The sequence below is a fragment of the Silene latifolia genome, chromosome 5, assembly GCF_048544455.1.
Source record: "Silene latifolia isolate original U9 population chromosome 5, ASM4854445v1, whole genome shotgun sequence".
Taxonomy (NCBI): domain Eukaryota; kingdom Viridiplantae; phylum Streptophyta; class Magnoliopsida; order Caryophyllales; family Caryophyllaceae; genus Silene; species Silene latifolia.
Window position 1 is genome coordinate 8,201,561 of NC_133530.1, and position 26,934 is coordinate 8,228,494.

At 36.5% G+C, this 26,934-nt stretch overlaps 4 protein-coding genes and 1 long non-coding RNA gene across 6 annotated transcripts; 3 read left to right on the plus strand and 2 right to left on the minus strand.

The window, feature by feature from the left end:
• Positions 1 to 670: 670 nt before the first annotated feature.
• On the minus strand, positions 671 to 10,699 carry LOC141656620 (transmembrane ascorbate ferrireductase 1-like). The gene is made up of 4 exons (XM_074463570.1): positions 10,457 to 10,699; positions 7,264 to 7,312; positions 6,973 to 7,172; positions 671 to 1,071 (listed from the first exon to the last, which is right to left on the minus strand). The coding sequence occupies exons 1-4, from the start codon at positions 10,598 to 10,600 to the stop codon at positions 769 to 771; spliced, it is 696 nt and encodes a 231-aa protein (XP_074319671.1). The 5' UTR covers positions 10,601 to 10,699; the 3' UTR covers positions 671 to 768.
• LOC141656619 (putative aspartic proteinase GIP2) lies at positions 1,511 to 2,902 on the plus strand. The gene has a single exon (XM_074463569.1). The coding sequence runs from the start codon at positions 1,567 to 1,569 to the stop codon at positions 2,872 to 2,874; it is 1,308 nt and encodes a 435-aa protein (XP_074319670.1). The 5' UTR covers positions 1,511 to 1,566; the 3' UTR covers positions 2,875 to 2,902.
• LOC141656617 (putative aspartic proteinase GIP2) lies at positions 4,332 to 6,010 on the plus strand. The gene has a single exon (XM_074463568.1). The coding sequence runs from the start codon at positions 4,473 to 4,475 to the stop codon at positions 5,811 to 5,813; it is 1,341 nt and encodes a 446-aa protein (XP_074319669.1). The 5' UTR covers positions 4,332 to 4,472; the 3' UTR covers positions 5,814 to 6,010.
• Positions 10,700 to 17,321: 6,622 nt separating the features above from the next.
• On the plus strand, positions 17,322 to 24,288 carry LOC141656621 (uncharacterized). Of its 2 annotated transcripts, none has more exons than XM_074463571.1 (8): positions 17,322 to 18,451; positions 18,703 to 18,900; positions 19,001 to 19,123; positions 19,552 to 19,589; positions 19,695 to 19,818; positions 20,491 to 22,578; positions 23,570 to 23,709; positions 23,816 to 24,288. In XM_074463571.1, the coding sequence occupies exons 1-8, from the start codon at positions 18,380 to 18,382 to the stop codon at positions 24,036 to 24,038; spliced, it is 3,006 nt and encodes a 1,001-aa protein (XP_074319672.1). In that variant the 5' UTR covers positions 17,322 to 18,379; the 3' UTR covers positions 24,039 to 24,288. The 2 variants fall into 2 exon arrangements, with proteins under 2 accessions (XP_074319672.1, XP_074319674.1); XM_074463573.1 differs by having other exon boundaries at positions 18,071 to 18,451; positions 19,548 to 19,589.
• On the minus strand, positions 19,625 to 25,690 carry LOC141656622 (uncharacterized). The gene is made up of 3 exons (XR_012548541.1): positions 25,560 to 25,690; positions 24,664 to 24,798; positions 19,625 to 19,698 (listed from the first exon to the last, which is right to left on the minus strand). It is a non-coding gene; the product is annotated as an uncharacterized LOC141656622 (long non-coding RNA).
• Between the last annotated feature and the right edge of the window lie 1,244 nt (positions 25,691 to 26,934).

The following is a 26,934-nucleotide window of genomic DNA, read 5'->3' on the forward strand; positions in this document are numbered from 1 at the left end:
ATATTATGGCATTTTCATTCTTGTCAATGTCATTTTTGTACATTTTCTAATTTGTGTAGTAAATGACGAAATAATCTTGCACTTGTTAATTCTGAGGCATAATAGGTAATATATTTTGGCAATCTCGTTTGGAATACTGAACGTAATTTAATGAGTAGATCTCTCCCAAATTAGGAGATATAATCGGTAATATAATCACTAATCATACGACTATAACTCTGTGTATTTCTACATAGTTGCTTGATGTGGAGGACTAAATTTTATGTACGTTTCCCTTTTCCAAAGTTATGTTATTTTTTTGTTTTACTTTTACTACATGGGAGGGGAGAATGGTAACTGTTAAGGACAGAGTAGGTAATTGTTGATGTTTATAGTAACCATTTATATCTATTGTATCATTGTAGATTTGTAGGTTTATTGTATTTATCTTTTTTGATAAATTTGAAGGATTGTTACTTAAGATGGGACGATATCAGCATCCATATTTGCTTCAAGCCACAAATGAAAAACTACATCTTGGACGGAAATTGGCCTTTCGCTTAAGAAAATCATTCGAAAGTTGGAAAAATTGCTGGACTTGTTAAACAAAATACTTACAGTTATAAAATAGGCCAAATGTAACTTTAAATATAGTTCTGAATCGACCTTAATCGGTTCATAATCAAAATTCAAAATATATGGTTATTTATCCACCATCTTTAATAAAAACATTTACATTGTATTATTAACTCTCATACAAATGTGTAAAACAAATTACACCCCGGAAATTTATATAGCTGAATAACTCGAGTCATCGATCTCCTGATCCTTTTGAGCATAAACTGTAAACAAGACAAATGTACCATACAATACAGTGGCAATGGCGGTGAAATTGACGAGGAACGCCTCTGAACCAAATTTCGGAAGGCCGGAGCTCTCGAGGAAAGTAAGCTTCTCCAGGAAACCAATGGCTGCATTTGCAACTGCTAATACATAGACAAACATCCCAAACAGAACATGCCATGGCATTGATTCGGCTCTCAGAGACGGACTTCCTCCAGGGTAGAAGAATATTATGAATCCATATATCCACTGCAAATTTGTCACCCACATTTTAACATCAAAAATTGTAGTTGGACCACTGTCTCACTGTAAGTGACTAATACAATGAATCAGAAATCTCGGTTACTACTACATTTTAACATCAAAAATTGTAGTTGGACCGCTGTTCATGGACGAGACGACCCATTAGACCCGTGTTGTCCGGCCTGCTAACAAAGCGGGTTAGGACAACGTATTTCCCAATATTAAGAAGCCCGGCCTACGAACCTGCCCAAAACATGCTAACCCACAAGTCCGTGGGTCAAAAAACTCATGCTAGCCTGGCCGACGTCCGGCCATCAATAAGAATCCCGAAATGTCAGATACCTGTAAGGCTGTAAGGTGTTGTCTATTATCATTAATACATCCAATGTCCCAACCTATCCATTGTCCACTCACCCTTAAAAATCAAACCTTCCTTCCCTCCACAAATACACACAGCCACTCACTCAAACAATCTACCATATAATCGTAGTAGTACATACCATGGCTTCTTCTATCAAACACCGCCTCCTTCAATTTTCTCTACTACTCCTATCCACCGCCACCACGACAACTGCCAAGTCGTTTCGTCCGAAAGCACTCGTTCTCCCAATATCTAAGGACCCCACCACCCTCCAATACACCATCAAACTCACCCAACGTACCCCTCTCGTACCCTTACCAGTAACCCTCGACCTAGGAGCACCATTCCTATGGGTTGACTGTGACCAAGGCTATACCTCCTTGACATACCGACCGGCGCGATGCAATTCGGCTCAATGTTCCTTAGCCAACTCCAAATTCTGCAGCACGTGCTTCACATCTCCGAGACCTGGGTGCAATAACAACACGTGCAGTCTCATCCCTGAAAATCCCCTCATCACCGACAGGGTATTCTTTGGTGATGTCGGATCCGACTTTATTCGTGTCCCATCCACTGACGGGTCGAACCCTGGTCAGGTCGTCACAGTAGCTAAGTTCCTATTCGTATGTGGGAACACATTCTTACTTAAAGGCCTTGCAAAAGGTGCTCAAGGTATTGCAGGTTTTGGGAGGACTAAAATCTCTCTCCCTTCTCAATTCTCAGCTGCATTTAGCTTCCCTAGGAAGTTCGCCATTTGTTTATTTACCTCAAATGCCAACGGGGCCCTTTTCTTCGGAGATGGACCTTATCGGTTTCTTCCAGGAACCGATGCCTCGACTCAGCTCATTTACACCCCTTTGATCATCAACCCCAATAGCACTGCGACCACCTTTTTCAAGGGTGAGCCTTCATCAGAGTACTTCATCAGAGTAACAAGTATCAAAATCGGCGAAAAACAAGTAGCGCTTAACAAAACGTTACTATCAATCACTAACGGCATTGGCGGAACGAAAATAAGTACAAACACTCCCTACACAATTTTAGAATCATCCATCTATAATTCAGTAACCAGCTTTTTCAAGAAACAAGTCAAAAGTGTACCGACAGTCAAGGCCGTCTCGCCGTTTAAGGTATGTTATAATGCGACGTCATTCTCGAGTACAAGGGTAGGTCCCGGTGTGCCGGCGATTGATTTGGTGTTGCAAAGTGAGGCGGTGTTTTGGAGGATTTTTGGGGCAAACTCAATGGTTTCGGTGAATGATGAAGTTATTTGTCTTGGTTTTGTTGACGGAGGAACAAATACGAGGACGTCGATTGTAATTGGAGGGTACCAGTTGGAGGATAATTTGTTACAGTTTGATCTTGCCACCTCTAGACTTGGGTTCAGCTCTTCCTTGTTGTTCAGGCAAACTACTTGTGCCAATTTTAACTTTACTTCCAATGTGTAAACGACTTTAAATGAACAAGAATTTGCGTTGTTACTCCCTTAGAGCATCCACAATGGAGAGGATTGAACATCCTCTTAGTACCTCTCTCTTCTAAGAGGACATCCTCTCTATTGTGAGACTTATGTTAAGTGTCCTCTTAACAAGAGGAAGGTAGTCACTTCCTCTACTTTTAGAGGATTTTAGAGGAAAGCTAACTTTGACCCTTGTGCCTACTAATCAACCACTTTTTGCCATATGGACAATAATTCTTTTACTTTTTTCTTTAATAAAAATTGGTAGAGTAATTTAAGTAAGAGAGGAACATAAGAGGATCCTCTCTATTGTGTGAGAAAATAAAAGAAAGAGGATGAAGATGGTGAGAAATAAAGTGAATGAAAGAGAAAATGAGGTGTCCAAAAATTAGAGAGAGTGAGGCAAAATAAGAGGAAGATAAGCTCCTCTCTATTGTGGATGGTCTTACAAGGAAGAATCGCAAGGTAGGTCCACATAATTTAGTGCCTTTTGACTCTCAAGTCTCACCCTCCTATACTACAACATAACCGGCACCAAATTACACACCAAATTTGGAGCAAACAATAATTTAGGAATACAAACTAGTACTACCCCTACACTGTCCGGTATAATTGGAAAACACCACCAATTATATCGCTACTTCATTATAGTGCCTCACACACTCAAACTCGGTTCAAACCGTTGCCCGAATTACAAACCCTTATTGTGTGTGTACCTTATAAATACTGTAAGGTCTGCCTTGTACTCCACCAAATTCCATTGAAGTACCATACCAAACTACCAAAGAGATGCTTACAATTTTGATGTACAGCACACTTTGTTTCCTTCCCTGTCTGTAACCGAGTGAATGAATGTTCCTTTATATAGGCAACAACATCCACCATTTGCCAATGAAAAACTTCATGCATATTGCCAAATCCAATTGAGCATTGCTTATTGTCTAAAGTTAGTAGACATACTCATTGTTCAAGAGCATGCGCCATCAACAAAAGTAACTACTGTACACATGCAAATGGTTTAAATGAGTTCCTCATTTTTACCTTGTGCAGACAATAATTATTGGGCGGGCACCCAACACAGAGGACTATATGCAAATACACAAAATCTCATTATAGACGGCACATATCCGTCTATAGCTAAAGACGGGCCAAATACAATACCATATTTCTAACAGGACAAGCAACAAGTGGGGTGGTGGGGGGCCAAAAATGTCACCACTTTCAAGCTATTTGACCCGTTTTTAGCTATAGACGAATATATCCGTCATAGCAAGACTAGCTGATGCAAATATCATTAGTCAACCTAAATCCATAAATACCAATAGCTGCCGCAACAGGTTTTGCTTAAGATGGAGCAATAGTGACAAAACTTTTGGCTTTTTCTAGAGAACTCGTCATGGTATTAAAATCTATTTGACCTATATCTTAAAATTTAAGACGTATACTTTCGTTTTAAGCAAGAATTTGTATAGCCGCAATAGGTCCATCAATATGAATCCCAAAATGTCTTATCTTATCCACAATCCCCTCACCCTTTAAAATCAAACCTTCCCTCCCTACACAAATACACAATCACTAACTCCAACAATGTACTATATAGTAGTACATACCATGGCGGCTTCTATCAAACACTGCCTCCTTAACCTTTCTCTACTCCTCCTCCTATCCGCCGCTACCACGACAATCGCCACGTCATTTCGTCCCAAAGCGCTTGTCCTCCCAATCAGCAAGGACCCAATCACCCTTCAATACACCACCAAACTTACCCAACGAACCCCTCTCATACCCGTACTCGTAACCCTCGACCTAGGAGCACAATTCTTGTGGGTTAACTGCGACAAAGGCTACACCTCCTCGACATACCGACCGACTCGATACAACTCAGCTCAATGTTCCTTTCCCTACACCAAATACCGCGGCACGTGCAGTGCACCTCCTAGACCCGGGTGCAACAACGACACCTGTGGCCTCTTCCCATACAATCCCTTCCCCAACTACGGAAGCTCGGGTGATCTCGGATCAGACGTTATTCGTGTCCCCTCCACTGACGGGGCTAATCCGGGTCGGGTCGTGACAGTACCCAACTTACTATTCGTATGTGGGCACACATTCTTACTTGAACGCCTTGCAAAAGGTGCTCAAGGTATTGTCGGTCTTGGGAGGACAAAAATCTCTCTCCCTTCTCAATTCTCAGCTGCATTTAGCTTCCCTAGGAAGTTCGCCATTTGTTTAACTTCCTCAAATTCCAACGGTGCCCTTTTCTTCGGAGATGGACCTTATCGGTTCCTCCCAAGAACCGATGCCTCGACTCAGCTCATTTACACCCCTTTAATCATAAACCACAATAGCACTATGTTCATCTATTCCGAGGGCGAGCCTTCGACAGAGTACTTTATTGGAGTAACAAATATCAAAATCAACGAAAAACAAGTACCGCTTAACAAGTCATTACTTTCAATTACTAACGGACTAGGTGGAACCAAAATCAGTACAACCATCCCATACACAACTTTAGAATCATCCATCTATAATTCAGTAACCAACTTCTTCAAGAAAGAACTCAAGAGTGTACCAACAGTCAAGGCCGTCAAGCCGTTTAAGTTATGTTATAATGCAACGTCGTTCTCGAGTACAAGGGGAGGTCCCGGTGTGCCGACGATTGACTTGGTGTTGCAAAGTGAGAAGGTGTTTTGGAGGATTTTTGGGGCAAATTCAATGGTTTCGGTGAATGATGAAGTTATTTGTCTTGGTTTTGTTGATAAAGGAACAAATACGAAGACGTCGATGACGTCGATTGTGATTGGAGGGTACCAGTTGGAGGATAATTTGTTGCAATTTGATCTTGTCACCTCTAGACTTGGGTTCAGCTCTTCCTTGTTGTTCAGGCAAACTACTTGTGCCAATTTTAACTTCACTTCCAATGTGTAAAAGACATTAAATGAACACTGTGTGCTTGTTCATTTAGAATTTGTACGCAAATTAAGGGAATAGTCTCATATGTAAGAGCATCTTATATAAGCTTCTCACATAAGTGGATGACCGAGTCTCCTATAAAACGGTTTTACAATAGAACATTGTAAAACCATATGTAAAAGACTTCGAAGGCTGATGCCCTATTATGGAAAGTGGTAGTTGACAGAAGTTATTTTAATAGGGTTATTCAGGTAAAATATCATTTGGTTTTACAATAACGCTTACGTAAAACGGTTTTATACAAGAATTATTGTAAGTGGATGTCGGCCTCAATAGGGAAGCTTGGATATGTTGAAGAGATCATGATCAAACATCACCTGTGTGGTTTTCAATGTTGCTATTTGTAGCACCCTTACATACTGATTAGTGTTGGAACTTGGAAGACTTCAAACTTCTCACAAATAAGGTGGGTTCATAATAATGTTAAGAGGGTACCATCAGATGGCGCTTTCTCATTTTTCACCATGAGTTTGTTCTTAAAAGCTTCAAGGAATTTGTCCCCTCATGCCAAAGTGGGAATCGATTCCGGTATTAAGTTTGTCAACAGATGCCCCAACTAAGACTCTAAGAGTCCAAGGCTACCAATACGTAGGTTCATGTTTCTCTCAAATGTGAAGTATGGGTATGGAACCTCTATTCGACCTTTGTCAATTTGACAATCCTCTAAAACGAGCCCAAAGATGAACCTCTATAACAAAACTCGAGCAAGAATCAGTGTGTGAAGCATATCTTGTATGATATGTAGTGATTTTAAAGTTTAAACCTTAATTCTTCAAATAACTCTTAATGTCATTTTAAAGAACTCAAACAATTCAAATTTAGGAATATAAATGTATTTTGAAGACAATTATCACTCATATCCTTCTTCTGGAACAGAGGTCCCCTGTCTATAAGTTGTATCATGGGCGGGTTTGACACTTGGGTATGTACCCATACGAAACGCACAAACTACCTCAGTCCCGCCAAAGTAGCTTTTAATGGTATTGGAAATGACTGTTCATTCAGTAGTTCAGACCATTTTGCTCAGCTAATCTACAGATACTGGAAGAGTATTTTACATGCAAGAAACCTAACCAATAAAGAATGCGAGATGAACAATTTAACTGAAGATTACCTGGATGCCGTAGAGGGAAATAACCCCAATCCCAAGCCAAGAGTGTAAGCTGTACAAGTTAAGGATTGAGCTCTCGTTATGGAACTTGAAAGCAGCAGATATTCCAACAATGCCAAGAATTAGCGCAATAGCATGCAGCACAAGATGGATCACTTTCTTCACGTCTTTCTTTAAGGGCAGAGATTTGTAACTTACGATTGCTGCATTTAAAAAATTCAGTGGTTAAGAGAGACGGTCTACAGTTATGTTGAAGACTAATCATGTACTCCGAATTAGCGCCCTATATGTTACCTTCGCCTCCAATTATTATGAAACCTATCAACATCAGAACAGGATGTATCTGACAGAGGAAAATCAATAAATTTGTGAGTATGACATCTATCGGCTTGCAAAATACCATCATAAAAAGTTCTGCTTATGATTAAGCTAATAACACGCATGATAAAATAATATAATAATCATATAAATCATGCTATTAAGATGAAATGCACAAAACAGTGAATCGTCAAAGAAAAATGACAGTTAAACATCTACAATGCAACAGACATAACTTTTGTCAGAGCATTGGAGCTACTACTTCAGTATTTGATACCAGGCACTCTAGTTTCATATGTTATTTTGGAAATGCAATTATAAAAAATTTCTTAGTTATGAATTCGATTCTCATTGTACTACTGTGACTTTTCCTGTTAAGAAAGTATGGCATTTTGTACCATACTTTCTAACATCTTGGTTCATTTGAATACAATGCTTCCCCTCATAGAAGGACAACTTGGTAGCATAGCTGAACAAATAATTTGTTCTCTTATAAACATTATATAAAGTGAAAACAACTAAAGTTCTCGTCTACGAAGGATAGATAAGATGAATGTAGACTGAAAGCGATGAAATATACAAGCAGAGTAGCAATCAAAGATGAACAAAATGTATACAAATGATCAATCACTTCCGAAAGAGACGGCAAACCAAGAAGGGTAGTATCAGAAAGAGATTTGAAGGATTGCAAAGCAAGACAATTCAAACGCACCGCATGAATCAAGCTAAATACAGTACAAAATTACCTTCGCCCCACCAATTAAAATAAGACAAGAGGAAAGGATTAGAAGTTAAGAATCAGCCAGCAACACCTAACATTGTGATAACTGATAATACATCTAGGTATTTTACATACACATATTATACAAGAAAATGTCAAAAGAAAATCCAAGAAACATGTGAAAAATTTATAAACAGTCTATTTTAGTTGTCCATTTATAAACAGTTACCAGGCTCAAGAGAAAATCCAAGAAACATGTGAAAAATTTATTGCCACATCACAATTCTTTGAACCTCAACTAAAACCAACCACATAATACACCATAAAGAAAGCAACACTTAATCACTTGTAACTTATGAAGCTATCATTTCAAGGCTGAATGCATTTCATTTCTCCGTGCATCGTTTCCCACTCCAATCACACAGAAGCTACTAAAACTTAACAGATAGACTATAATTGCAGAAAAGCATTGTTGATGAAAGATTGTCTAGCTCAACTCGTTCCAGTTACACGAAAAAAAAAAAAAAAAAAAAAAAAAACAAGCAGACTATAGTCGCGAAAAAGTACTACCTCATAGAGTCATAGTCTCATAGATAACAAAAATGGATGGTCCCTAAACATTAATGTTAAGTGTGACTAATACTCCCTCCATTCAACTCCATACTACCATTATCTATTTTGCACACTATTCATAGTTAAACATTCAATTTTAATTTTCTACCAATACATAAGTGAAAATATATTCATGTGGGATCTTGTTTTATTCGTCGTTACGAGTACATTTAAAATATCTAACTTTTATATTTTTTGCAAATACGTAGCTAACGACATTTAGCGCGTAAAAGACGCGTTGGCAAACGTGAAAAAAGAAAGTGGTAGTGTGGAGTTGAATGGAGGGAGTAGTAAACAAACAGCAAGATTGTGTTCAACACAATCAAGCAGCCATTCAGAAATTTATAGTACTAGATACTTTATACTACTCCATACTCCATCTTAATAATAATAATAATAATAATAATAATAATAATAATAATAATAATAATAATAATAATAATAATAATAATAATTTACCTAAACGACTATCGTGGAAGCAAGAAAAATTCTAATTTCATTATTAAAGAAAATAAGTAATGAGTGAGCCTCAGCCATCCCCAAGCTCCTGTTCACTACCTATCACCACTGTGGCTCAATGTAGTGTGCGCCAGTTTCAGGTCAACTACACGCAATGAGGCACAACAAGTCATCCTTCTTCCCCTCCCACTCGAGGTGGGTGTGTGAAAACACGATTGGTGACATAAAGGCAGAGAGCCTCCACCAAAGGCTTTGGGTGCAACTAGCACTAGAGCTGGCAAGTCTGACCCGACCCGAGTGACCCGACCCGAACCCGAGCAAACCCGACCCGACCCGAACCCGAAAATATTGTGACCCGAAACCGACCCGACCCGACCCGATGACGACCCGTAACCCGACACGACCCGATTATCAGTGACCCGAACCCGAACCAGACCCGACCCGATATTGACCCGACCCGATACCGACCCGATTAAATTGATGACCCGATAATTATTAAGCTTAATTTTGATCAAAATGAAAGTGATTTTGTGTTTAGATTGATATATTTGACTTACTAATGAATTATTTAAATCAAATAATAGGTTAAAAAATAAATTTAATGGTAAAAAATTATAGTAATGCGATTAAATTACCGGACCCGATAATGACCCGACCCGACCCGATACATCATTCGACCCGAAATGACCCGACCCGATAACGACCCGAACCCGACTCGACTCGACCCGAAAGGGTATGCTGACCCGATATGACCCGAACCCGATATGACCCGACCCGACGTGACCCGACCCAAACCCGACCCGACTGACCCGATTGCCACCTCTAACTAGCACAAATGACTCAATGGTTCACTTAATTTTGCAACTTACACCAAGTGACCAAGTATTGCATTTCCCTACATTCTACATCCATGTGAAAGGACGCGACTCTATTCGACTAGCATTTCCCTAAATTGTTGGCTGAGGTTCAATCTATGGTTTTATACCGAAACACTGATCCTGTTTGATTTGAATTCATGAAACATATGCAATTTTTATCTTGAGAACTGTTGGAGAATAGAATACCATATGGAGTCATATAGTATACATGCTATTCTCTAACAAAGATTAAAAATATTGGTCTAGCAAGAATCATCTCATTTCCAATCGGTTTTCAAGCAAAGACTTATCCCAACACAAGAAATAATAAGCACACAATCACATACACTAAATTTAGGGAACCAGAAAACAGAGTGTGTGAACAAAAAACTCGTGATATATTAAAGTCGTCTCAGTCATTTGTTTACCTTTAATATTCATTATGAGGGGTATTTTAAACAAAGGTAAACAAATGATTGAGAGTTTAGATAGATGGAGTACAAGCGAAGAAAGAACTGACATTAAAGATGAGGTTTTTGTTGGAAGAGTCCCATGCCAAGCCACCTCTGAAGCTAATACACCACACCAACACCATCACTGCCGCCGCAACAGCCAAAGCATGCACCACAAATGTCAACGGTGTTGCCTTCACTACTGCCGCCATCTTCCCCCCCTTTTGTTTTCTTTTTTCTACTTTTTTATATCAGCTATGTTTTTCTGGGGGGTCTGCAGACGTTACAAGTGTTCAGTCTTTAAACTAAAACCAAAAAAGCCTGTGTTTTATACGGTATATCTTCCTTTGTTTTCTTCGAAACTGGCCGTTGGATTGAATAGATAATATTTGGATTAAGATAAAGAGAGGCCACTCCTTATTAATGAGGTAGCTATTATTATAACGACTAATTGGCGTGGACCTATATGCTCCTCCAAAATTCGTGCAACTTCTCCGTCCACTTTCAACTACCTAGAGTCCAAGACCAACTGCTAAGCTGACAAGCTGTACGCTCATAAATTTTTTGGATAAAATTGGGTCATTGTAAAATACAGAGTAGCCAGTCGTTGCAAAACCATTATCTGAAAAATATTGTTACTTCATTTCTCATACAAGTATATTATAGAGTGACCACTTTAATATTTTCCGTGACCGTCTTAATTGGTGATATACTTATTCTATTGTTGGTCGTGGCTACCGTCTTAATTTTGGACAAATCTTAGGGGTGTTTTGGTTGAATTTTTTGGAATGGACTCAATACATTCTAGTGTTTGGTTGGAGCATTTTGAAATAGAGTTAGATACTTAATGGATTCTAACTCCATTCCATCCCCATGAAATGTCATACCCACACGCATTTCCCCCAAAATTTGTAATTTCATTCCACCCAATAGTTACTTATTAGACTAGACTCCATTCCAAGGTAGAACCAAACAACAACAACAACAACAACAACAACAACAACAACAACAAACAAGTATGAGGTTCTAACTCCATACCTCCATGATAGTACACTCCATTCCAATCCATTCCTATCCATGAATCAAACGACCCCTTAATTACGGAGTAGTTTGTAACTTGGTGACACTTCTAGTGAAATGTTTAAAGGCCTTGCAATAAGTACACATGAAGTAGTTTTACAATAAATTAAAATAAATCCATTTTTAAAAAACGGTTATTCAACAAAAACAAAGTTCACCAACAATTAAAAACTTAGTTTCACATTGGGTATAATATTGTGTAAATGAGCCACAAAGGTCAAAGGAAAATATGTTACTGATGAAATTCAAACTCTTAATCATAAATATCGCTCCTCATAATTTTACCAACTAAACTAGTTAACAACTGCATCGAATATAACAATTATTATTGCAAACACATGACCAACATGCATCGATTGAAGGCCCAAACCCAAACAAGAAGACTTCAGCCCACATGTAAAGTCTTAAATAACCCGTATATTCCTGGTCTATCAAGCTCTTTGTCACCTAGCCGACAAGTCAAAGCTCAAAAAAGCCAACAATATATCATATCTTGATACCTACTCAAAGACTAAATCCCCCAAGACTTTACAGACCACGAACCAATTTCCAATAACCAAGCTTAAGGCTTGAAACTTACGCAAGAAACTCGAATACATTATTTGTGTATTATATAGTCTATCCAAAAATCATGATCCATGAAATAAATGCTGGACTCGGTAGTAGTGTGAAACTGTCGTCCTAGTAAATTGGAGGTATGAGTGTAAAATGGATGATAAAATCCGGTCCTTGCACGTTGTCTGATGCTACACTTTTCTACAAGGAGCACATTTTCTAATTTTATGTAGTCTATGGATAATTGACAGTAACCATGGTGCTTTAATTAGAATGGGCTTTCTTATTTCTAAATTGTCCAAAGGAGGACTAGAAAAGAGAGGAGTATATCTACCACACTTACCCGATAAAGTTATGAAATGTATTCAACTACAAAAATTTACAACTAAGGAGAATGCTATCAATATAAAAAAAATCCTTATAATCCTCCTTTACGCAGTCAAGTAGTTGACTATACACCCAATTTAAGTATTTAACATATAGAATTACATCAAGTAAAATTTAAGATGTTACTAAACAACAAAGAAGTTTTTGCTCAATGGAATGCTCGCACTATGGAGAAACCCTTACACTCTTAATAGGGTGTTCTCACTTGTTAAAAGTGTAAGATATGTTATTTCGAATTTTTTTAGCAAATTGGAGTTAATTAGCAAAATAATTAAGAAATTGGGGTTTCTTTGAAACTATTTTGCCCCAATGGTGTCCACGTTATCACTTTTATTTTTTTCCAATTTTTAGGCAAAGTCGCTAAGTTTCTTAGTGGCTTTGTCTCCTTGTCATTTTTCAGATGATAGATGTCATAAGTTTATGAAAAATAGAGAAATAGGGAAGCCGCTAACTTTCTTAGCGGCTCCAAGTATTGTTCATTTCTAAAATAAAATTTCATCGAGGTGTTTGAAAAAGTGACGATTTTTGAAAAAAAAAAAGTGAATAGTGAAGCCGCTAGGTTTCTTAGCGGCTTCACTATTCACTTTTTTTTTTTTTTAAATTAAAAAAAAAAAAATTAAACCTCTAAGTTTCTTAGCGGCTTACTATAAAAACTGGAAAAAAAATAAAAACTGATGACGTGGACACCATTGGGCAAAATAGTTTCAAAGGAACCCCAACTCCCTAATTATTTTGCTAATCAACACCTATTTGTCAAAAAATTCTGTTATCTCTCCATAGGATTGAGTCCTAAACTAGCAAATAAACCATACATAGAGCAATTTTACAAGAAATTTATGTTATACAATCTCATATGAGATTTTATGATGTATAAACAATAAACATTTGTCATTTGAACTTTTGTGATAATAGGTGGTTTGACACAACGTTCTTAAGATAAGCTATATCACAAATTGATTTGCTCAATGCGTTGATGTGTTTACTAATCCACTCGACTATTTTACGAGAAACAATCTTGACTTTCAGAGGTCATATCCATATACTAGTGTCAAGTCTACAACAATAATACACATATTGCACCAAAAAAAACAATAATACACATATTAACCTGTTACAATAGGTCCTGATTAAGACGAAATATCACATAATGATAATAGGTACAAAACTTTATATGCACGACTTCTAACATTTGTAAGCCCCCATGTTATCCTTTTACCAAACCAATCTCACAACTCAAATAGCGAATAACGGAACATTCATATCCTCATTGGCTCATTGTTCCTACGAGGGTTTGGGTTGAGACCTATAATAATCCTCAATAATCCAATCTCAAATAATAGTTTAAGTTTAGTTTATTTACTAGTATTAGTGCCCGGCTTCGCCCGGGCTACCTCTACTTACCATTAATTTTTTTTTTCATTAAATAAAATTACTTAAAATTGCATAACCCATAAATTTATCATTAATATATTTTTGTAACATATCCTAAAATTACGATGAAATAATTTTGATATAAATTCACTACTCCCGCTATTAATATTTTACTCTTATTAATGAAACAATAGTAATAACATTTCACTATTTGCCCGTAATCATTGTTACTTTCACTACTCCCGCCGTAATTATTATTATGTCTCTCTCGCCGCAATATTGATAATTTCACTACTCCCGCTGTAATTATTGTTACTTTCACTATTGCCGCATTAATATTGATTATTTCACTACTGTCGTTGTTGTTTCTACCACTCTCACTAATTTCGTTGATAGTATTGTTACTTTTACTATTCAAATGAGTGATTACTATCATATAACTATATCCAATGTTACTACAATCTTTTCTTTACTGACGAAATTACTTTACTACTTAGGCATGCAATTTTAAGAGGATTATATATTTATATAAATATATTACATATATGATTAAATCAAATCGAAAGAATTATGCAATATTATATATTATGAAATCTAACTTGAATTATTTATAACCTACTTATTATATTTTTGTATGTTAAATAATTAACATCTCTATACATCTAATAAATTATAAAGTTTAATAAAATTGCATAGATTTTAAATATAATATATATAATATTATGATGATAATAATTATAATGCCATAAGTGTGCATGTTTATACTAATTAATTATTTTATTTTAAGGAAATTAACCATCTTCTAGTCTTCTATAAATATTTAGGAAAATTACCGGACATCTTTTTTCTTTTAGTCTCCTTGAAATTGACCATCTTAATTAGTTATTTTATTTTAAGGAAATTGATCATGTTTAGGAAAATTATCAAGCTTCTATATAATTTAATTTTAACCCAAACTATATAATATTTGCATTGAGATCCCTTAATCGGGTCCATCACACGGTGCTATTGATTTAAAACTATATAGTATAATTAATTTGTCACTTAGGCATGCAATTTTAAGAGGATTATATATTTATATAAATATATTACATATATGATTAAATCAAATCGAAAGAATTATGCAATATTATATATTATGAAATCTAACTTGAATTATTTATAACCTACTTATTATATTTTTGTATGTTAAATAATTAACATCTCTATACATCTAATAAATTATAAAGTTTAATAAAATTGCATAGATTTTAAATATAATATATAATCTTATGATGATAATAATTATAATACCATAAGTGTGCATGTTTATACTAATTAATTATTTTATTTTAAGGAAATTAACCATCTTCTAGTCTTCTATAAATATTTAGGAAAATTACCGGACATCTTTTTTCTTTTAGTCTCCTTGAAATTGACCATCTTAATTAATTATTTTATTTTAAGGAAATTGATCATGTTTAGGAAAATTATCAAGCTTCTATATAATTTAATTTTAACCCAAACTATATAATATTTGCATTGAGATCCCTTAATCGGGTCCATCACACGATGCTATTGATTTAAAACTATATAGTATAATTAATTTGTATAACTTTCTTTAATTACATTGAAGTCCCTTGGTTTCTGGATTTAATATATAGTATTGATGAGGGAAAAATGATACAAACGCAAATTATTGTTCAAGACGGATGAAGTATCATATTGACCAGCTAAGTCGGCCTACGAAACGAACCCAATGTTACTCTATAGGCAATTAAAGCTTACCACCCAAAAGGCCATGTGCTCAAACGTTTCAATATTACCTCGCATATTCGTCTTGGACACTTTGGATGTGGCTATGTCACCATGTGGATAGGAGTGTAGGACACTCAGACTCTTCACTTTAGACCAAAAATATAAATTTCAATATAAAATATACGAATCGGAGACTTGACACTCGAATGTGAGTAGGACACTCGGACACTTCATGTTAGACCAAAAACATAAAAAAAACTTTCATAAAATAGACGAATCAGACACTTGGGCACGCCCGCGTGTCAGATACTTTCAACCGAATCCGAGCCCCATAGCCAAAAGAAATGTTACAACTTCATCCATACATAACTCCAAAACTCCAAAGAGCAAATCCTATCCATTTGACACTACTCACTAGATACATCTAAGAGGAAACCCAAAGTCGTAAGCAATTAAACTTACAATATGTCCTTCCCTCATTCATTTGACTTTCATTGTCCTAGTGTCATTAAGGTGGAGAGGCGAATTAATTGGTAAGAATAGATGAAACGGAATGATTATCTGTCACAATCCACTTGTTCAGAGGAGATCCACATGTTGGCATGTGCTACGAGTATCTATCCACTATTCCACAACTTACCAACTACTCTTTCCCATACATAAACACAAATTCTTACTTAAGACGGGCACTATCCGTCTTAAGTTGTAGACGGATACCATTTTGTGAGACAAAATGCCCAAATAGAGGATAGTGGGAGGCACATGGGGGTGCCCCCACCTTGTCCCCCATATTTATTTTGTGAGTGTAACTACCCGTTTCAAGATTCGACCCGTCTTAAGCAAGACCTACTCATACATAAAACGTCTGGCAAACGATGGTACTCTAATGTTTAAAGTTGCGTGGAATACAGCACTTACTCATTTCACGTAATTCTCCACATACCTACAGACTACAGACTACAGAGTAGGGGCCTTGGCCGCTCATTTCACATGAAATTAGTCCGTTGCCATCCACGGACAATCCATTCTTTCCCACAAATTTACCTAAAAAATAACCCAAGAATTTGACATATGGGTTAATAAGGTACTCTCTAGATCGTAGGTCGATATTCCCCTTATATATGGTCCTCGTACATCCATTGAAAACACAAATTAACTAAATAAATAACACTACTAGATCTAATTTCAATGGATTTTTTTATAAAAAAAGTGGGGAGGATAAATGTATAATTGATCAATTTCCAACTCACGCATATCACTAGTCGTAACTTCAACAATCAAATCAAATAAATGATACGGAGTATCTATTAATCTTAGTTAAATAAATTATATATGGCTCATATGAAGTTCCTGATTGCAAGTTGAGTTTTCTTTCATTCATCAATCATCCTAGTTGATTTTGGCATTTTATGCCTCTTAGTGGACAAAAAGCAAATAGGGAACAAAAGCACAAAGACAAACACAATAGCAACAACAATATTATCATAATGCTAAAGTTTCAGCAAATTACACGACAGAGGAGCTCAGAATCTCAGATAATCGCAAATAGCAACAACAATATTATCACTTTGATTGAAACACCAAATCACAAAAAGTTTAGCAAAAAAATTGAAAATATGGCGAATTTAAACAGATCTTAAATATTTAGGTTGGGGATAGCCGGATAGGCCTAGAGTAATTAAGTGGGTTGTTAGTAGAGCATTAAATGGGTTATTAGGCTAAACGGGGCGGGGTTAATAAAGCTGAAATATTTAGGGAGTTAGATTTGAATATATGATACGCTCTCCGTCCAACATAGTAGCTGAAATATGCGTCAAATATGATATGCTCATATGTTTAGAGTTCAACTTTAAACACAAATTTCTCTCAATATATACGATTATTTACAAGTATAAACAATAACATTAGGAAAGTGTATTACATTACTTAAGATTATAAACAAGGAGATTCGTATATTTCTTAGATGTTTTAGATACTCTATTAACTTTGTGAAGGTGAGGATTAGTGTTGATAAAATTGGACAGAGGAAGAATTCTATTAAAGCTCTCTGCACGTGTTCAATACAGCTAAAGGTGCTAAACCTTTGAACCTCACGTGGTTTGGAGCTGCTGTTCTCACAGATCACAGACAGCTCGCATCAGAGATAATAACATACAGTAGAAGTTTCTTTCTTCAGTTGTTCCTTCTTCATCAGAAGGTAGTGGTTTTCTTTCATTCACCTACTCTTTTGATACAATCTTAAACCAGATGGTTTTACAAAAAATATTATTGAGGACTCCGCTACTATTGACTAATATCGTTTAATTACTAAATAAATGAGTGAGACCGTCTCATAGAATACTTACTCATCTTCCAAATAATTTAAATTAAATGCCTACTTATTTAATTGTTGGAGTTAAGTGGAGTATCTAATAATTTCAAAAGGTTGGGGGCCACATTGCAAATTACAGGTCTCGAAATGGAAATATAGTGCTGGTACAGGTCTGCAAAAATATTAAAGTAACCAGGGCCAATAATCCCACAAGTATTCAATGCAACGATTATAAATTTATAATCATCCCTAATAAAAGAAAAATGCCAACGAATTTTCCATTTGATTACACTAAAGTTGTACTTCACTCTCCTAAAATTCCTTACATTTTTGTTTTCCCACACACAGAAGCTTTAGAAGAAAGTTGAGTGTAAGTTTGTAAGAGAAGTTTCTTAACTTTGTATTTACCTTATGTGCTCAGTTACTTCATACTACTGCAAACAATATTCAAGAAAAGTAACTAAAAGCAGAAAAACAAATCCTAGAACAATTTTGAATGATCTTCAAAGCAAGGGTGGTTATTGAATGAGAATAAAAATCGGAAGACAAAATGTTCAAGGTCGGGCGATGGAGAAACGAGAAGATCAAGGTTGTCTTCATGTTACACTTTCAAGCAACTCAGGTAACAAATTGTGAATTCTGACACCTTATTACGTCAAAGATTATATATTAGTTACATCTCAGTATAATTTTTAATATTATGGAGGCCGTATTATGTGGTGGCACGGATCACATTTATACCACAACTGAGATCAAGCCATGATGACCAATTCCGAAATCCAGTCTGAAACCGAGATTTAATATCATGCACACAGTAGAGAAAAGTTTAGGGTCTTACCAAGTGAATTGATGATGACCCTTCTGCGTAAACAGGTACCGTTATCCAAATCAAGGCTCATGATATCTGTTGTTCCTGTGGATGTTGGCCAACCGACAGTGAGATTAGGCAAGGCTCTAGTTCAAAATGGGATCTGCACATGGAAAAATCCTGTCTATGAAACAGTAAAATTCACAAGGGATACAAAAACTGGAATACTGCAAGACAAGTTTTACCAGTTTATAATTTCAACAGTAAGAAGAAATACCAAATTCTCCAGATTGTTTTAATAATTTTACTGATAACTGCACTAGATTTTTTTTTTATACCAGATTGTGCACACTTTGATTTCAGGGCTCATCAAAATCTAATTTCTTTGGAGAAGTATTTATCAACATGGCAGACTATGTCGAGGCGACATCGCCATTTACCCTCTCTATTCCAATCAAATCTTCGTTTGCCGGAGCAATTTTGCATGTAAGTTGCCTATATAACTCCCCTCCCCCCTATATAACAAGCGATAAAAAAGGAGATCTAAAATAAAAAGGATCAATTTTAAGGCAGGATCCAAAGAGTTGCAGTTGTGTGCTCTTAAATAGTTCCATAAGATTGGAGGAAATTAAGGTTGCTAGCAAACACTTTAGAATGAATTGGAAAGAAGATTTGTCAAGTAAAAAATAGCTAATTCATCCATAGCAAAAGAAATTTTTTTTAGGGTGGATCTTGAAACATATGAAAGCTGTACATACGACTTTGGGCGAATACGGCTATCCACATAATTTCACATGAATCTATGAGAACTTTGAATCTTCCTGCTATGATTGGAAATCCTTTATTTTCAGTGATGTTTACTTGAATTACTGCCCCAATATCTTAATTCTGATTGAAAACTATGCTTAAGACAGGTCATAATTCAGAATACACAAGGAGCAGATGATTTAAGGTAATTAGGAATGGAGCAAAATTTAATTGACTTACACTTGACTATTTGTCAGTAACCTGTGACTGTGAGTGTTCAGGAAGATGTGTCTGACTTTATCATTTCCAGGGAGCTGCAGAGAGAAAATGAAGAAAATGTTACTTTGACAGCAAAGACTCCTGAAGTCAGCTTACAAAGTCAACTTAGCAATTCTGAATTTGATGATGGAGGATTAAATTATAGCACACACCAGGTAAAGTTACATTGCATCTTAAATGTTCACTTTGAGCTTGCTTAGATGTCACCAGATATAGCTGCTATAGGTTCATGAATAAACGGTTACCATATCAAGGCTTACGCTTTGTTTGGATACAAAGTAGTTGGGAAAGGGAGCGGATGGAGCTGGAGGAGATGAGGGGGAATAGAGACTCGGCGTTTTCACTCCAAATCTTTCTTATGTTTGAGAAATTTTAATTTCTCTTGTAGAAGTGGAAATGGGAGTTGGGAGCCCCCATCCAAACAAAGGAAATAGTTTCCCTTCTCTCCCCTCCCTTACTATCTAAATCCCTTGGCCAAACAAAGGAATAATTTTATAGGTGCAAGGAGCACCAACACATTGCATGCTGCGAGATGAATGCATGCACCTCATGGGCATGGCTCATGCACACGAGGAGCTCTTCTTGCCAAATTATTTTTTTAAAAAAATAAAATTGGGGCAACAAAGACCTTTTTACTATAGTAAACTGGCTGATATGAAATATTTGAATAATGGGGCAAGGGGGAGGGGGGTGTCGCTAGTTGCACCTTATTGAAAAAACCGCCCAAGGAGCTTACATTAGCATCAAACTGGGCCGTGAGTTTAGGCGCACTTGAGGCTTGCTTTGTTGTACACTTTTAAACCTCCGACACTTGACTTCCATTGTAGGGTGGGTACAACAATACGATGGTATCTTCAGATATTGATGGAAGAGAAAGCTTAAGTAACGCTAGCACATTGGATTCTTTGTTTAAGCAAAAGGATAGTAAAATAGAAGTACAACAGGAGGATGTGGGTGATCAATCACCCTACAGGAAGAACACTGTACCAGAAGCTCAGAAAATAGAACAAACACAAGAGATAGATGATCTCTATTGGAGTTCAGAAGATGAAATTGTTAACTTCATAGAAAAAACCAAAGGTGATTTTCCAAGAGCACAGGAGCAAGAACCACCCAAGACTTTAGTTGAGCAATTACAGAGGGAGATTCTTGCATTACAGAGAAAAGCGGATGTAACTGATATAGAGTTACAATCATTAAGGAGACAGGTGGTGAAGGAAACCAAAAGGGGACAGGAGTTATCAGGGCAAGTAGTTAAGCTAAAAGAAGAAAGAGAAGCATGGAGAATGGAATCTGAAAAACTCAGGTCACAGCAAAAAGTCAATAATGGCCCTCCGTATCCACAGGAGATGGGGATAAAAAATAAGAAATCAAGTCATTCTCCAAATGAAGTTGAAGAAGACCTAAATCATGCAAAGGGCGTGAACAGGGCCTTGCGTTCACAGCTTAGAAAGACGCAAGATTCAAACTCGGAATTAATTCTTGTGGTGAGAGACCTAGAAGAAAAGTTAGATAAGAGGGAGAAGGAGCTAGCCAATATTTCCAAGAAACTGCAAGATGGTAAGAAAGGAGGTGAGATTACCGATAGAGATTCTGAGAATGGACTGAACAGCGTCTACAGCGATGAAGAAGTACATGAACGAACTCCTTGCATAGACTTGAAAGAAACAGTTGCACTGCAAGAGCAAATCAAGAATCTCCAAAATGAATTGGAGAGCCATATTAAAGAAAAGAGACAGCTAGAGGAAGAAATAGAACAGTATGGTCGCGATTATGAGATGGCAAAGAAGGATAATAACGATCTTTCTTCAAAGTTTAATCAAAAGCAGCTAGAATTAATTAAGAAAGAAAGAGAATGTACTCATAATTTACGTAAAATGGAAGAACTTGAGTCTCAGATGTCAAGGTTGGAAAATGTAATAAGGAAGCAGGCTGAAGAGTTTTCAGAAAATTCAACCACTATTATTGACCTTGAAACTGAGGTAAGTAGTTTGAAGAATGAGCTGGAAAGGCAGGCCATAGAATTTGAAGATGAGCTCAAAGTAATGAGTAACGACAAAGTAGATCTAGAGGAAAGAGCCCTTCGTGCAGAGGAGAACCTGAGAAGGACTAAACTCGATAATGCTTCTGCAACCCAGAAGCTACAAGAGGAGTTCCGGGAACTCTCTGAGGAATTGTCATCTAAATTCAATGAAAATGAAGAGTTAGCTATAAAAGCAGAGGCTGAGGCCGGGGAATTACGAGATCATATCGCCATTTTGGAAGAACATCTTCAAAATACTACTCGAGAGCTTGAGTCAGTCCAACATCAATGTGCAACTGAGGTGGAAAAGATTTCAAGCCAGCTGAGAGAGAAAGACATCGAACTCGAGCAACTACTACATTCCCACAAAGGCGAGAGTGCCCAACTGTCAAGATCCCATAAGAAATTGGAAGATAAATGTGAAGCTTTATCAAACGAGAATCAAACGCTCAGAATGGAAGTAGAAAGACTTACAGAAGAAAATTACTTCTTCACAAAGCAGTTAGAAGAAGCGAAGACATTGGTTAATGAAACAAAGACAGCCCTTGAAGAAATAAAAAGAAACAGAGATGAGTTCGAAAGTAAATATAGCTCAGCGTTGACAGAAATTAAGCAAAGTCAAGAAGAGCTGAAAGGTTTAAGAAACTTAACGAAAAAAGTAGATGAATTAGCAGGAACGCAATCACAGTTGGAAATCCTTCAATCTCAGCACAATGAATTGAAAACTCGGTTGTCTGACATAAAATCAGATAATGAGAACCTACGGAAGCAGGTCGGTAGACATAAGGAAAATATACAGAAGAAGGACAATGAAATAGCCCATCTTGAAAAGTTCAAGGATAACAGCTCTAAAGAGATATCGTCCCTCAAGGACAAAGTCAAGCAGCTCAAGGTGAATTTTCTTTATTACATGACTACATCAACTGACTACTAGTCATTTCCGTGTTTCATCAACTTCCCTTAAGCATTAATTAAGCATAGAGGTGAAATCACTGAAGTTTGAACACAATGACTAGAGTTTATTACTGTCTAATATAGCTAACAAAAACTTTTATCGGGCAAGAGTGCAATAGGGAAAAAATAGGTTAACTTGGGATTTCATGGCCAGAGTAAAAGGTCACAATATATTTGTTCTTCATCACTAAGGGCTTGTTTGGATTGAGGGATTTGGAAGGAAAGGAAAGGGAGGGCAAGTAGGGAATTTGAAATCCCTTGTTTGGATAGCAAATAAGGGTGGAAGGAAATGGAGGGGGAGGGATTTGGAGGGATCCATTTCCCTCCTCCAAGGCAAGCCAAAATCTCTCCACAATAGGAAATATTTGGGGGGAAATTGTATCCAAACACCAACACCTCATTCCACCTCCCCTTCCCTTTCTCTTCCCTCCTTCCCCCTCCCCTCCCTTTCCCTCCTATTTTGGTATCCAAACAAGCCCTAAGGGTCTGTTCTCTACACATTAGCTGTCCTGGACTTCGTTTTTCTGAACATGAATTAAGGTGTTTCTTAGTTTTGGTTTTCTGAAAATACATGAACATTGTCAATACATGCAACAAGCCATCAATAAGTTGAAAAGAATTACGGTCCTGAAGTATTGCACTGGAAGTCAGCAAAAAGGAATAGACATAGAGCATTGTGGCATTATCATATCCTTTGAATTTAAACAGTCAACTCATATATGTAAAGTGCGGGTTATGTAGATAGTAGACACAAACCAAAAAAATCCCAAGTTGATGTAAAATGGTTTCTTAGACCTAGCTTTATCTAGTTTTAAACAGCAAATTATTTACAAATATTCTACCTATCTCATAAGTTATTTGGGTAGGGTGAGTAATATTATTGATTCAAACTATTGGAAGTAGAACTAATCATATTTGTAAATTTATAGGCAGTAAGACCAGTCGGAATATCTTCTGAAAATGGTAACAAGGTGGATGAGAAAAAACTCGGCACAGTAAAAAAGGCACAACAAGCAGCATCCTTAGGGAAACCCCTGCAGAACGGAAGCAGTAAAACAGCTGCTGATAGGTCAGTTCACAATACTGATTACTGATTATGACTAATGTCTTGTTTTACCAATACTTCTTTAGCATTGTGAAACTTCAATATTTACATGCTACAATTTCATATGCAGTCGGAGAGAAACCTGCATAGAGAAGAAAGTCACAGATTCTCGAACTAGTGACCTACTATCAGAAGTCGCGTTACTGATGGAGAAAAACAAATCAACAGAAGAGGAACTCAAAGAATTGCAGGAGAAGTATTCAGAGGTAAGCCTAAAGTTTGCCGAGGTGGAAGGTGAGAGGCAACAGCTAGTAATGACCATACGCAACTTGAGGAATGGCCAAAGGAAATAATTTTCTACACTTTGACGGGATTGAGGTCACATAAAGGGGAAAAGCAATCAAGCCAGAATTTGGCAACACAAAAGAAAGGTGCAAGGATCGCAAGTTCGCAACATATGAATTAATTATCATTCATTTATCATTCATTCATTATATTATTCATTGTTTTACGAATGAATGAAATGTCTATAACGTATTTCATGCTCTTATATTAAGAATTCGGCTCGCCAAATAGGCCATATAAATCTTTTTCTCTCTGAAATCCTTGAGCTATACTGTCTATACCGGCCAGTTTGACACTAAAATATCAAACAAATCCTGTTTGATATATAACCACAAAATATCTGAGAAAGGTTTTGATTAGAAAATAATGTCGCACTCCGAAACCTAGTTAAATACAACTTGCATGAAGACGAAGACAAAACACCAATTAACTATGTTATCTAACATGATAAAAAAAACTGATATGACACAACTACTCAGTAAATCACCTTGCTAAAGCGAAATTCAATGTAGTAAACTACTCGTTTTTATAAGATAGTAAACAGTTTAAGTCAGTGATAACACCATCTAACATATACGGAGTATATATATATTCATTCATGAAGGGCAGATGAGATAAGATCAATTCAGGCACCTTCACGAGGTCGTAACAAATCAACATATTTGAAGCTCTAATTATCTTCACAAACTCAACAGTGGCCCTGTGCTACAGCCTCAAGAATCTGAAACCAGAACTCTTGGGAAGTCTTCTGTGTGTGTATGAGTGTATCTGAAATGAGGAGCAGAACACAATTCAGATTTTTTTTCGAAACTGTGAATAGATGAACATGCATAAGATAAAGATGGAGATCATGGATCTTTAACAAAGTCATCTGAAATGATGATCGGACCACCATTAAGAACTTTTTCATAACTTTAAGTAGTTGAAGATACATAGGTCTTCAACAAACTCGAACCTACTAACTCAATCAAGCTTAATGCCTTAATTAATACACAATCTTCATCTCATGAACAATTCAAACACAACAAAAATACATGAATTTAAGCATCAAAGAACCTCGCATCACTCGAGATTATGCAAGCAAGAGACACGCAAAGCTCGGCATTATAACACGAATGAACACAGGCGCGTACACAGCTTTGAGATGTACAACCTCAGATACAATCATACAATGCAAAAATTACACTAATCAATCAAAGTTACCAAAACGAAACATCAGAAACCTAAGATTGACGAGTTATATAACTTTCCGAAATCCTAAACAACGCTCTCGATTAAAACGTTCGCACAAATTTCATCTGATGAATTCACGAAAGAGTTCATCGCAAAACCTAATATTCTACCTAACATAGAAGCGATCATCGCAGAACCTATAGATACATAAACAATACAGTAAATACTCCAATTAAAGACAAAAATTGCGAAATTTTGGCTTCAAAATTAACATGAAGAACACATGATACGTGAAATTGCGAACAAAAACCTAAAATCAATTGAATTTGATGGAAAATGTTAGAACAATTGCTTACCAAATTGATTGAAACGGCGGAAGAAATTTTAGAGAGAGAAAGATATTGAGTGAGAACAAACGATGAAGAATGTGCGATTGTGATGAAGATGAACGATTTTCGATCATTCAAATTAAAATCGATTTTTCACTATTGAGGACTATGGCGCGCAAAACTTTGGCATGGTGGCGTGGATGCTCCGTTTTTTTTTTTCCTTTTTTGAAAAATATACTCCTCATTTGTTTACTTTCAATTCGGAGAGGGTTATACTCACTTATGTACGGGTTTTACTCTTAAGTCTTAATACCCCTCTCAATTAAAAAAAATGCTACACAATTTGATCATTCATCATTGGCTTCATCCTTTTTTCTTGATTTTTATTGTGCCAAAACCAAAAGTTGGGACGAATGGAGTAATAATTATTTGAATTGGAGGATTTTTCTTTTTTCCTTTGAAATTAGCGAGACTAGTAGAGTGGTAAATAGATCTAGGAAACCCAACCTGATCCGAATGACCCTACTCGATATGACGTATTCAATATTTGAAAATTACCCAAAATTGGTCCATCCGAATATGACTCGAGACCCGGACCCAACCTAAACCTGGATTGATCCAATGTTGATCCGACCCGAGGTAACCCAACCGAAAACCACCACTTAGTTTATTTGAATTTGTTTGAATTTATATACTCCGTATTTAAAGTAAATGATATCAATCATAATTATGATAGAGATAAAGTTCGATCTTTAAATTCCTCAAAGATGAAAAAATTAAAACAGACAATTTTTATGTTCTTATAATCTACTCCCACAAATAGGATTATACATTCAGTTGTACCATAAACATTGTACAACCAAGATATAACAATCCGAGCTTATATGTATTCTTTCTGAGCTAATTCAAAGTTCATGATTTTAATGTGTAAATGAATGAGCTCAATACTTTATAATAAAGCTCATATTCTTTAACATAAAACTCGGATACTTTATCACAAAACAGGGATGGTCGCCCCCCGGCGTTCCAAAATTTTGAAATTTTTTAGTTAAAATTTGAATTTTCTAGCTGCTCGGGCCTTACCCGAACGGAGGAGAGACGAAAGGGGCGTCTTAAAGTAAATTGAGGCCCCGGTGCACCACAAAAAAATAAGGCCCCAAATATAAATGTACAAGTACAAGTGTACTATACGACGAGATTTGTGTTGAATTTATCAATAAAGCTTGTAAATTTGATGGCCAAAGCCAGAGGCCCGGTTCCATCGCCTGTGGTTACCCATAGCCTTAAACACCCCTGAGACGGATCACTTGACTAAACAAAGAGAAGTTCAATCCTAAAACTAACAATGTGGAACATTCGGATCACATGTGGAGTTATGTCCCAACAAATTTCATGGGTTCGG